General features: G+C 37.4%; 1 protein-coding gene across 3 annotated transcripts in view; it reads right to left on the bottom strand.

Moving 5' to 3' along the window:
- GALK2 (galactokinase 2) overlaps positions 1–12,164 on the bottom strand; it is a 119,609-nt gene that overhangs the window by 73,133 nt on the left and 34,312 nt on the right. For all 3 annotated transcript variants that reach the window (XM_032417954.1, XM_032417953.1, XM_032417952.1), the window contains exon 5: positions 9,367–9,513. In XM_032417954.1, the coding sequence (XP_032273845.1) occupies positions 9,367–9,513 (147 nt within the window). The remainder of the gene's footprint in view (positions 1–9,366; positions 9,514–12,164) is intronic.

Below are 12,164 nucleotides of genomic sequence, written 5' to 3'. Positions count from 1 at the left end.
TCAAGACACAGCCTCCCCTTGCTATTTTAGAACTTACCACTTATTTGAAAACTTCCCCATTTAACGACACCAAGTAGCCATTCTTATAACCCTGTTCTCCATTTACACATAAAATACCTCATACCTTGTATGAGCTAAATGCTCAATTAATAAGTCTTCTGTTAGTACCCCACTATGTGCATTTAAGTTCCATAAGGGCATTGACCATTTCTTTCCTTTTCTTTTTGTTTATCTTACAGATTATTTTCTCCCTGGTCAGTATAAGGTACAGCATACTACTTCCAACTGCAAGAAACTCAAAGCAACATGAATCACATCTTGACACCTCAGCTCACAGCCCTCCAAAGGCCTTCTATTATACTTGGAATGAAATCCAAAGAAGACTCTACACAATGTGGTAATGTGGCCTCTGGGCAGCACTCTTCAGCTTACCTCCCACCACCCTGCCCTCTCACCACACTGCCCCACCCTGGCCTCTGCTATTCCTAGGACATGATGAACATGCTTTAGCTTTAGGGCTTTTGGATGTGCTGTTCCTTCTGCTTCCCTTTTGTGCTTACTCCTTAGTCTCTGTTAAAATGGCTCCTCCTTAAAAAGGACTTCTGACTCCTCACCTAAAATAGCAACTTCCCCTCACTACAGCCTATTTTTCTTCATAGCCCTGGCTGATATTCTGTATTTATTTAGTTATTCATTATCTCCGACTATCACCACATACACCAGCACGTAAGTCCCATGAAAGCAGGGGCTTCACCGACTTTATTCACAGCTGTATCCCTGGTTCCTAGAACAATGCCTAGCACTTGGTAGGTGTTCAGTAAATGTCACCGAATGCTATTTCCAAGACTTCGGATAGGAAGTTTATACTGTGGATGAAAAGCCTATCTTCTCTGGGAAGCACACCCTCATAAATCCAGTGTTATTCCTGTTACATTCCAAGCTTCCCAATAACAAACAGGATTCTTGATGCCTAACCATGAGCTTCTCCAGTTTCCTCAGTGGACAGCAACTCTCAAGGGAAAGTTTTATGCCCAATCCATATTCCAGGTTACATCACATGAATTGTATTTTTGACAAATGCCAAAAGATAACTGTGCATAGAATGCCCTCCAACCCCATAGCTCCCTGCTGATCATTTCAGCCCTCATCAACCACAGACTTAGGGGGTTTCTCCTCCTTAGATTTTAACATGAGGATGTAGTTCAGCCCTATATTTCTTCTATTATACCCCTCACTCCTCCAGAGTGGGTCTTCTGAACATCACTTACTCAGTCTGGCATCTCCTGAATTCAGAGTCTACACCCTACCCCACCCCATCCCACCTCAGCAGAGGGAAGAATTTGTGGGTAGAAGTCCACCTAACACACCTTACTATCCAAGGCTAGCCTCCAGAGTTGCAACCTGTTTCCCAAGCCAGCCCCCTATCTCTAATCTAAGATCCTTAAAAGGAACTTGGTCTTTCACTCTTGGCCTCCAAGGACAATTCAAGAAAGACAGAAACTGAACACAAGTCTAGAGAAACTTGAATCCTGAGCTAAAAAAGTATAGGCATACTTTACAGAATGTCTCACCGCCTCACATTTTCCTGATAGAACACTTGGCTTTTGATACTCAAACTTCATAGACTATATATATCTTTCAATACAACACTTTTTGAAAGGTGTTTATGTAATATATATATATATATATATATATATATATATATATATATATATTTTTTTTTTTTTTTTTTTTTTTTTACACCCTTAAGCTTAAAAACAACATTGTTAACAAAATAAGTGTACAGAATACTGGGTTACCAGGTGTCCTCAGAGAAGACATACAATGTACTACTAAGTAAAGTAACTGCTTCTTTTTTTGTTTTGTTTTGTTTTTTGTTTTCAAAATGTAGTCTATTTTAATTATTCAAAGAACTTATTTTGTGTAAAGTAACTGCTTCTTAACAACCAAATTAATTGTTTCGTGTTCTAGAATATTGTTTTACCTATTTTTCATTGTATTTCTGTGTTACTTACATAGAGGAATTTTTACTGTGTTTTTGTAACATTGTAGGAAATTAGGTAGAGGTTCTGAGTTGAGGAGTAATGCATTATAATTTCTCCTATTTAAAATAATAAGAATTAGGCCTATGATTTTTTGCAGAACAACTGAGTTTTGGAATGGACTCATGTTAAGTGGAAGTTGCCTGTATTTTCTTGGATCCTTTCACCCAAAACCCATCAGCAAGGTTCTCCCTCAGCTGTTCTGATTTGGTCTTGCCCCAACAGCTCATCTGTTCTTAATCTCTAACTATGATGCCTTGAATCCCTTCCTGCATCTTCATGTCCACCCTCCAGTTCTCCCCCCCTTACCTTTTCATTCCATTCACCCCTTCTCGCCATCTTTTTCTTTATTCTTAGTTAATTTTTACTTTCGCAGAAGGGATATATGCACATAACCTAAAAAATCAAAGGAGCTACAAGGCTTAAAACAAAAGCAGTCCATAACTCTCCTGCTCACACCCCCATCCCCAATGCAGCATGCCCAGAGTCAAACACTTTCCACTCTTAGCTCTTGCTTTAAATTATCAAAAAAGCTGAGTAAAATGCTAGCTCCTCATTATTCCATTTTAAACTTTATCTACAGCCTTCATATTAGGGTCAGTAAGGATTTTAGCTCTCTTAGACTCTCCTTTCCCTACCTCCCTTTTGTGCTCACTCCTTAGTCTCCGTTAAAATGGCTCCTCCATAAAAATTTATGCCAAAATTTTTGGTTAAATCAGTATTCAGTGTATTTATAATTGAGACTAGTGTTATGAGCCAAGTCATGAAAAATTATTGATTTCCTTTCTGGAACATTTTTTTGTGTTTTTCCTATATTTAATAATTGCCTAATTTCCTCATTTGCTTAGTTGTATTTGCATGTCCAGCTAAGCCTTCCTATTCCCTACAATAACTCTGTAAAATCATTCTCAATCCATTTTTCCATATGGTCAAACATGTCAGATATACCACTTGTTGTTGTTGTTGTTATTGTTTTCCTGATAATATTTATCAATTCCATTTTTTCCCTCCCTCTTCTGGTTCTAATCTGTACTGTTCCCTAAGCTTCTGGGTGTCATGGGTGTTATGTTGGGTTTTCCCTTAACCAATGTTCTATAAATACCCAACTCCTCTCTCCTGTATTGGATTTACCATTTCCTAGTTCCCATGTCATCTTTCTTGGTTTATTCCCTAGTTTTGGTGGATTACCTTCTATAGACTTTTATGCTGCATGTCTGAGAATGTTTTATTCTATCTTTATACTTGATCAATTCATTTATTCTAAGCTAGAATTCATTTATATTTTGAAGATTATAACTCAAAAGATTATAATTCATTATATTACTCTGTTGCCTTCTATCTTCCAAAACTATTTTTGATAAATTTTCATTCCCTTCTTTTCTCTTCTCTCCTCTTTTCTCAATCAGCCGTTAGTGTGTTTTCTATTAACATTCAAGTTTCAAGGTTCCCAGATGATGTACTTTGATTTGTTTTTTCTCTTTATTTTTTTAATTTGTAAAAAAAAATTTAAAAATTAAAACAAAAAATTGTTTATTTTCATTAATTATGCTGAACACCCAATGAGCACCTTTCAATTTGAAAATTCATTTTTCACTTTAGAGAAATATTTTTTTTTTAAATATAGTTTTCTAATGACTCTTTTCTCTTTTTCTCCTTACTAGCTGGATACAGAATTTCTGGAACTGATCTACAAATTTTCCTATATTTCTCTCTCTTATTGTCCCTCTCTTTTTTTCCATACTTTATCAGAGAGTTCTTCCAATCCTTTTACTGAAACTTCTGTTTTAGCTATCATATTTTTAATATTCAAAAGCTCTTATTGTTTGGTCCTTTTCAAAAAACGAAACTCTGTTCTTTCTTCAACATTTTATTTTTATCTCTCTGAGGATATCATGGCTTCTTTGAAGCATTCTTCTGCTCTCAGCATTGTCTCTGTTTTCTCTGAGTACCTTTTTTAATTTTTGTTTCTTTGGTTGTTTGTGTGCTTCATGTTGGAGGCTTTCTTCCAAAGTCTGATTATCTTTTGATACCCTATCGTATTTAAGAGTGAATCACTAGAAAGGTTATTTGTAAGTGGGCCTGTAATCGGGTCATAGAGTAGCTGGAGAATTTTTGTGGGAGAAAGTCACCAAATATCAATATCTATAGGTCTCTTCTCCAGGATGGTTCCATTTCTTCTGAGAAGGATCTTCCAGTATTCCTAGTGGGATGTGGAATGTGGCTGCCGGTATACTAGAGCTGAGAACAGGAAGGGAGTTGGGAATTTCACTGTTCAGATGTAGAATGTCCTTTAATCCTCCAGTTTTCAATTCTATTCTCATCCTGCCTTTCTCAGTGCTCAGTGTTGCCAGACTATCTCTGTTTCTCCAGAGATTCCTGCAAAAGTGGGGGGAAATGGTCTCCTTGCTTAGGGGGTTAAGAGTAGGCTCTGAAGGTCTATCTTCTCCTCATAAAAGCTTTCAAATAGATTCCCACCCACCATGTCACCCTACTTTCTATGGTACTGGGTGCCTCTAATTCCTAAGCCTTTCCAGACAGCTGTGAATCAACTTGCCTTCCATCTGTACTTCCTTCCACAGCACTTGGCTCTGACCTTTCTTTACTCTGCTAAGTCATGCACCATCCTTCCACCTATTTTCCATCTTTGTATCTTGTCGTTTAAGGTTATTTATGTCTCCTTGATTTACCAAAGATGAAACCTATGCCTCCATTTTCTTGCTTTCCCTATTGTTTGGGGATGGTTTTTTTGAGAAAAGAAAAACAAGTGAGGGTGGGGAAAAGAAAAAGTAGATATGTTCTTTGTTCTGGCATCTTGAAACCAGAAGTCTCTAGCCTTTTCTATTTCATAGGTCTTTTTATTACACCATATTCTCTTCTGCCAGTTTCCTTCTCATTTATAATTTCGGTCTTCCAGAATTTCTGGGTGACTAGCCATCTTGTTTTAGTGGTTTCAGACATATAACATTTCATTTATTAATAAGTTAACAAATTCCATATCTACTTACCATATCTCATTTGCAGTAATTAATATCTGCAATTTAACGGGGACTACTGGATGTACATAATAACTGGAAGGGGATTATTCATCAATTGGGAGAGATTAGTCACCGATCTCTTGTGGGACTTATCTTTCTTATCAGATAAGCTGGTTATTCTCTGTTTGCCTTTCTGCCCCTCCATTCTCACACTTCTCTGTACCCCAGAAGACTGACCTCTATGGATAACTCCCCTTGCCCATTCCCACTCACTGCCATTCCTACCCACTTCCCTCTTTCACTGCCTCATTGCATCTCTGGCAACATTACTCTACAGTCATAGCTCCTAAAGTATGATAGCTTCTGGTTTCACAAGGGAACTCTTCCTAGTTGGTTCCCCTGACCCTACTCGCATCTCTGTAAATAGTCTCTTTATTAAACTGTCTTCATTTATACCCTGTGTGCCATTTGTTTCTTATTGGACACTGATTATCAGTTTTAAAAAATTTTTGAACTAGCTCTTCTCTAAAGTACATTGAGTTCTTGCGTTCTATGTCAACAATAGGCACTTAACTATAAAGACTCTGAGCAAATCAGGCTTCCTTTCAATTAAGATTCTATCTCACTACAGCAAAGAAACTCTCCTAAATAATGATGCTAAGCCCCTATGAAATATAAGCATTGTCAGTGCAACTTAGACTAACAGGGAAAGCTAGGATATACATATTGTTCCCTTTAGGCAATGGAGTCAGTTTTTTTTTTTTTTAATGTTATGTTAATCACCATACATTACATCATTAGTTTCTGATGTAGTGTTCCATGATTCATTGTTTGCATATAACACCCAGTGCTCCATGCAGTACGTGCCCTCTTTAATACCCATCACCGGGCTAACCCATCCTTCCCCCCCTCCCCTCTAGAACCCTCAGTTTGTTTCTCAGAGTCCATAGTCTCTCATGGTTCATCTCCCCCTCCGATTTCCCCCCTTCATTCTTCCCCTCCTGCTATCTTCTTCTTTTTTTTTTTTTTAACATATAATGTGTTATTTGTTTCAGAGGTACAGATCTGTGATTCAACAGTCTTGCACAATTGCTGTGGAGTTAGTTCTGATAAAAGTATATTTGCTATTTTTTATTCAATTTTTTAATTGAGGTATAACTAACATGCTTATATTAGTTTCAGGTATACAACATAATGATTTGATATCTGTATATATTGTGAAATGATCATCACAATAAGTCTAGTTAGCATCCATCACCATACATAGTTATAGAATTTTATTGTCTTGTGATGAGAACCTTTAAGATTTACTCTCTTAGCAACTTTCAAATATGCAATGCAGTATTGTTAACTATAGTTACCATTCTGTACATTACATCCCATGATTTATTTATTTTATAACTGGAAGTTTGTACCTTTTGACTCCCTCTACCCATTTCACCCATCCCCCAACCACCACTCTGGCAACAATTAATTTGTTCTCTTACGTATTAGCTTGGGTTTTAAAAAAAAATTTTAGGGGCACCTGGGTGGCTCAGTCGGTTAAGCATCCAACTCTTGATTTTAGCTCAGGTCATGATCTCAGGGTTGTAAGATCAAACCTCACATCAGGCTCCACACTGGGTATGGAGTCTGCTTGAGATTCTCTCTCTCTCTCCCTCTGCCCCTCCTCCCACCTCTCTCTCCCTCTCTAAAAGAGATAACAATAAAATAAAACATTAAAAAAAAATTTTTTAGATTGCACAAGTGAAATCATACATATTTGTCTTTTCATGTCTGACGTATTTCACTTAGCACAATGCTCTCAAGTTCCCTCCATGTTGTTGCAATTGGCAAGATTTCATTCTTTTTTATGGCTAACTAATATGTCATTGTACATACATACCACATTTTCTTTATCCATTCATCCATCAACAGATACTTAGGTTGTTTCTGTACCTTTACTATTGCAAATAACACTTCGGTGTACATAGGGGTGCATATATCTTTTCAAGTTAATGTTTTCAATTTCTTCAGATAAAAGCCCAAAAATGCAATTGCTGGAGCATATGGTAGCTCTATTTTTAATTTTTTGAGGAACATCCATACTGTTTTTCATAATAGCTGCACCAATTTACATTCCCACCAACAGTGCACAAGGATTCCCTTTTCTCCACATCTTCACCAACAACTACTTATTTCTTATCTTTTTGATACTAGCCATTCTGACAGGTGTGAAGTAATATTTCATTGTGGTTTAGATTTGCATTTTCCTGATGATAAGTGATGTTGAGCATCCTTTCATGTGTCTGTTGGCCATCTGTATGTCTTCTCTGGAAAAATGTCTATTCAGACACTCTGCCCATTTTTAATCATATTGTTTGTTTTTATGCTATTGAGTTGTATGAGTTCTTTATATATTTTGGATATTAACACCATAGCAGATAAATAATTGGCAATTATTTTTTCCCATTCAGTAGGTTGCCCTTTTCTTTTGTTGATGGCTTCCTTTGTTGTGCAAAAGCTTTTTATTTTGATGTAGTCCCACATTTCAGTTTCATCTATATTCCTTATTCCAACAAATCACACCAAGGCAGAGACCTGGGTAAATCCTTGACTCATCTCTGTCCCTCATCCCCATACCCAATGACCAAGTCTTATTGATTCTGTCTGAGATGTACTTTAATTCTTTGATCCAGGTCTCTCCATTCTCACCATCATTTCCCTAGACCAAATCATTTCCCTACTACCAATACTGTTACTACCCTCATATCTAGATTTTATAATAGAGCCAAAGTGATCTTTCTAAAATATAGGTATGATCATGATATCCTCTTCCTAAAAGCCTGAAATGGTTTTACACTGCTATCAAGATAAAGCCCAAATTCCTCAACATGGCTTACAAGCCCCAGCATCTGGTCTCCTACCCTGTCATCCAAATTACTCCAGCCAAATTAAGCCCCTTTTAGTTCCTCCAACAATCTATGATCACTCTTACTCTAGATATTCCCACATAAGAGTCCCTCCACTGATACATGCCTATTTATGTTGCCAGTGTTTTCATGCTATCACTATTTCTTGACAAACATCTACAAATCCTTGTGTCTCAGCTTAGATGTCCCATGCTCTCTAAATCTGCATTTAGTGTGCTCCCATAGCACACTACTTAACCCACTTATCATACTCTATTATAGTTGCCTGTTACTTATCTCTGTTCCCCTTTCAGATCATAAGCACTGTGAGGGTTAAAACTGGACCTATTATAGCTCCAATGCTTTGAACATTACCTGGTACAAGGTAGCCACTAAATAAATAATGGCTAAATGATGACCAAATGAATAAACAAATAAACCATTAGATTAAACATAGTACCAGTAGAAGCACATTTCACATATGGACTTTTTTTCCCTTGCTTTCTTTCCTCCCAATAAACGAAAAACAAGTAAGTTGCCCTTCCCATCAAATAAGCCATAGCTTACGAAGGGCTAACCAATGCATACTTACATGTGACAGCCAAAGAGGACTCTATCTGAGCCTTTGCTTTCCCCTTTATTTCTCTTTTTCCTCTTACATATAAAATTTTCAAACTGAAAGTTTAAACAGGCTGAAGACAGACCAAGCATGTGGCTGACTTTCTCTTGATCTGCCTGATGCCCTCCCCAAACCATCTATAAATGTGGTAGTATATGTGCATGGGATAAAAAAGAACCTATGATAACATTTTGTTTGAACCAGAACTCCAAAGCATTAATTAAAGCTGAGCACACCTGCTCTGAACTGCAAAGTCAGAGATTTATGTGAACTTGTAAAGTTGAGGCTTTCTGACCTTTTGTAGGATTTATGTTTCCTTTAAATAAGCATTTCCTCTTTGTAATGCAATATTTTTTTTAAAGTTTATTTCAGTGACTAACCTGCTGGTATAAACAGATATGCTGTTCGGTTCCTTTATTGCCTGGTCTTTACCCTTTTTACCCAGTGCCTGTCAAATATTTAATTTAAGGTTTTGGTTGAAAATAAGCAGGTCCGACTATGAGGCCTACAATTTCTTGGTCTAAACTGAACTTGTTAGTGAGGTGATCCAAAAAGATAACCATGCACTCAAACTCCACACTTAACGTAAGAACATAAGAGCATTTTAATACAGTTATTCACAGATCTGCTCATTATTTGCAAAGTATCAGATACTTTATAGCAGTTTATCACAAGCAGGACTTATTAATTTGTTAGGTTACAGTGCCTGCCCATGTATAGAGTCCTTTCAGGTAAGACAGAGTTTTTAATCAAAGTAAGATGTTATAATTTTGAGATTCAGATACTAATGGCTTTAGAAAGAGAGAGTTCTGTGAGGCTAACACATTCAAGTTGGTTACCTTGGATAGGTTCATTCCCAGCACTGTGAGTGTCACCAAGCCAGCACAACAGACCAGAGCACTGGAGCTGGAGAGTCCAGAACTCGGTGGGATGTTTCCATCTACCAAGCAATTCATTCCAGTCAGGTTGCTAAGACCAAAGTGTTCCTAAGAATAGAAGGAAAAATAGTGCTAGTAACTTCAGTGTTGGATTCGAGGAGTAGCAAAACATTCTTTCATTCCCCAGAGAACAAACATTTATCAATGGACTTATTATGCTATTTATAGAAACTACTTGTACAATTCAATTTAGTTGAGTCTATACATGACATTTCATTTAATGGTTCTTGGCCACAGGGTTCGGTAATCTGAAGATTATTTTTTACTTTGTTCAACAAAAAGCTATTGATCCATTTCCTAAAATTGCCTTGAATGATCTTTTTCTTGAACACTCATTGATTTGAACAAACGAAACAATTATAATTCAATTTCTCAAGTAGCAGGACAAGAAATACACAATATTAGTGAGGCAGGTTAAATCTCCATGTAGCACAGCCCAATACAATATGACTGTAAAAGTCTAACAGTAAGGATCCCTGAGGGGGTGGAGAGATAGAGAGGACTAGAAGATATATTTGAGCAAATCATAGCTGAGAACTTCCCTAATCTGGGGAATGAAACAAACATTCGTGTCCTAGAGGCAGAGAAGAACCCTCCTAAGATCAAGGAAAACAGGCCAATGCCCCAGCATGTAATAGTAAAACTTGCAAATCTTAGAACCAAGGAAACCATCTTAAGGGCAGTTACGGGGAAGAGATTCCTTACGTACAGAGGGAGGAACATCAAAATAACGTCAGACCTATCCACAGAGACCTGGCAAGCCAGGCAGGCCAGAAAGGGCATATTCAGGGTACTAATGAGAAGAACATGCAGCCAAGAATACTTTATCCGGCAAGGCTGTCATTTAGAACAGATGGAGAGATGCAGAGCTTCCAAGACCGGCAGAAACTGAAAGAATATGTGACCACTAAACCGGTCCTGCAAGAAATATTAAGGGGGTTCTATAAAAGGAGAAAGACCCCAAGAGTGATATAGAAAAGAAATTTACAGAGACAATCTATAGAAACAAGGACTTCACAGGCAACATGATGACAATAAATTCATATCTTTCAATAATCACTCTCAACGTGAACGGCCTAAATGCTCCCATAAAACGGCACAGGATTGCAGATTGGATAAAAAGACAGGACCCAACCATATGCTGTCTACAAGAGACTCATTTTGAACCTAAAGATACATCCAGACTGAAAGTGAAGGGATGGAGATCCACCTTCCATGCCAACGGACCTCAAAAGAAAGCTGGGGTAGCAATTCTTATATCAGACAAATTAGATTTTAAGCTAAAAACTGTAGTTAGAGACACAGAAGGACACTATATCATTCTTAAAGGGTCTATCCAACAAGAAGATCTAACAACTGTAAATATCTATGCCCCCAACATGGGAGCAGCCATCTACATAAGCCAACTGTTAACCAAAATAAGGAGTCATATTGATAATAGTACGTTAATTGTAGGAGACCTCAATAATCCACTCTCAGCAATAGACAGATCATCTAAGCAGAAAATCAACAAAGAAACAAGAGCTTTGAATGACACCCTGGACCAGATGGACCTCATAGATATAAACAGAACATTCCACCCTAAAACAACAGAATACTCATTCTTCTCGAGCACACATGGAACTTTCTCCAGAACAGACCACATGCTGGGTCACAAATCAGGTCTCAACCGATACCAAAAGATTGAGATTATTCCCTGCATATTCTCAGACCATAATGCTTTAAAACTGGAACTCAATCACAAGAAAAAATTTGGAAGAAATTCAAACACTTGGAAGCTAAAGACCACCCTGCTCAGGAATGTTTGGGTCAACCAGGAAATCAAAGAAGAACTTAAACATTTCATGGAAACCAATGAGAATGAAAACACATCGGTCCAAAAACTACGGGATACTGCAAAGGCGGTCCTAAGGGGGAAATACATAGCCATCCAAGCCTCACTCAAAAAAATAGAAAAATCCGAATTCACGAACTAACTTTATACCTTAACAAACTAGAGAAAAAGCAACAAATGATGCCTATTCCATGCATTAGAAGAGAAATAATTAAGATTAGAGCAGACATCAATGAATTAGAAACCAGAAACACGGTAGATCAGATCAACGAACCTAGAAGCCGGTTCTTTGATAGAATTAATAAGATCAATAAACCACTGGCCAGACTTATCCAAAAGAAAAGAGAAAGGACCCAAATTAATAAAATTATGATTGAAAGGGGAGAGATCACAACTAACACCAAGGAAATAGAAACAATTATTAGAAATTATTATCAACAACTATATGCCAATAAACTGAGCAACCTGGATGAAATGGAGGCCTTCCTCGAAACCTATAAACTCCCAAGACTGAAACAGGAAGAAATTGACAACCTGAATAGGCCAATAACCAGTAACGAGATTGAAGTAGTGATCAAAAACCTCCCAAACACAAGAGTCCAGGGCCTGATAGATTCCCTGGGGAATTCTACCAAACGTTCAAAGAAGAAATAATACCTATTCTCCTGAAGATGTTTCCAAAAACAGAAACAGAAGGAAAGCTTCCAGACTCATTGTATGAGGCCGGCATTACCTTAATCCCCAAACCAGGCAATGACCCCATCAAAAAGGAGAATTTCAGTCTGATATCGCTGATAAATATGGATTCCAAAATCCTCAACAAAATCCTAGCTAATAGGATCCAACAATACATTAAAAGGATCAT

Source organism: Phoca vitulina, unplaced genomic scaffold (assembly GCF_004348235.1).
Source record: "Phoca vitulina isolate PV1807 unplaced genomic scaffold, GSC_HSeal_1.0 scaffold20, whole genome shotgun sequence".
Lineage (NCBI taxonomy): Eukaryota > Metazoa > Chordata > Mammalia > Carnivora > Phocidae > Phoca > Phoca vitulina.
Note: the sequence above shows the minus strand (reverse complement) of the source record. Positions and strands in the feature narration are given on the sequence as shown.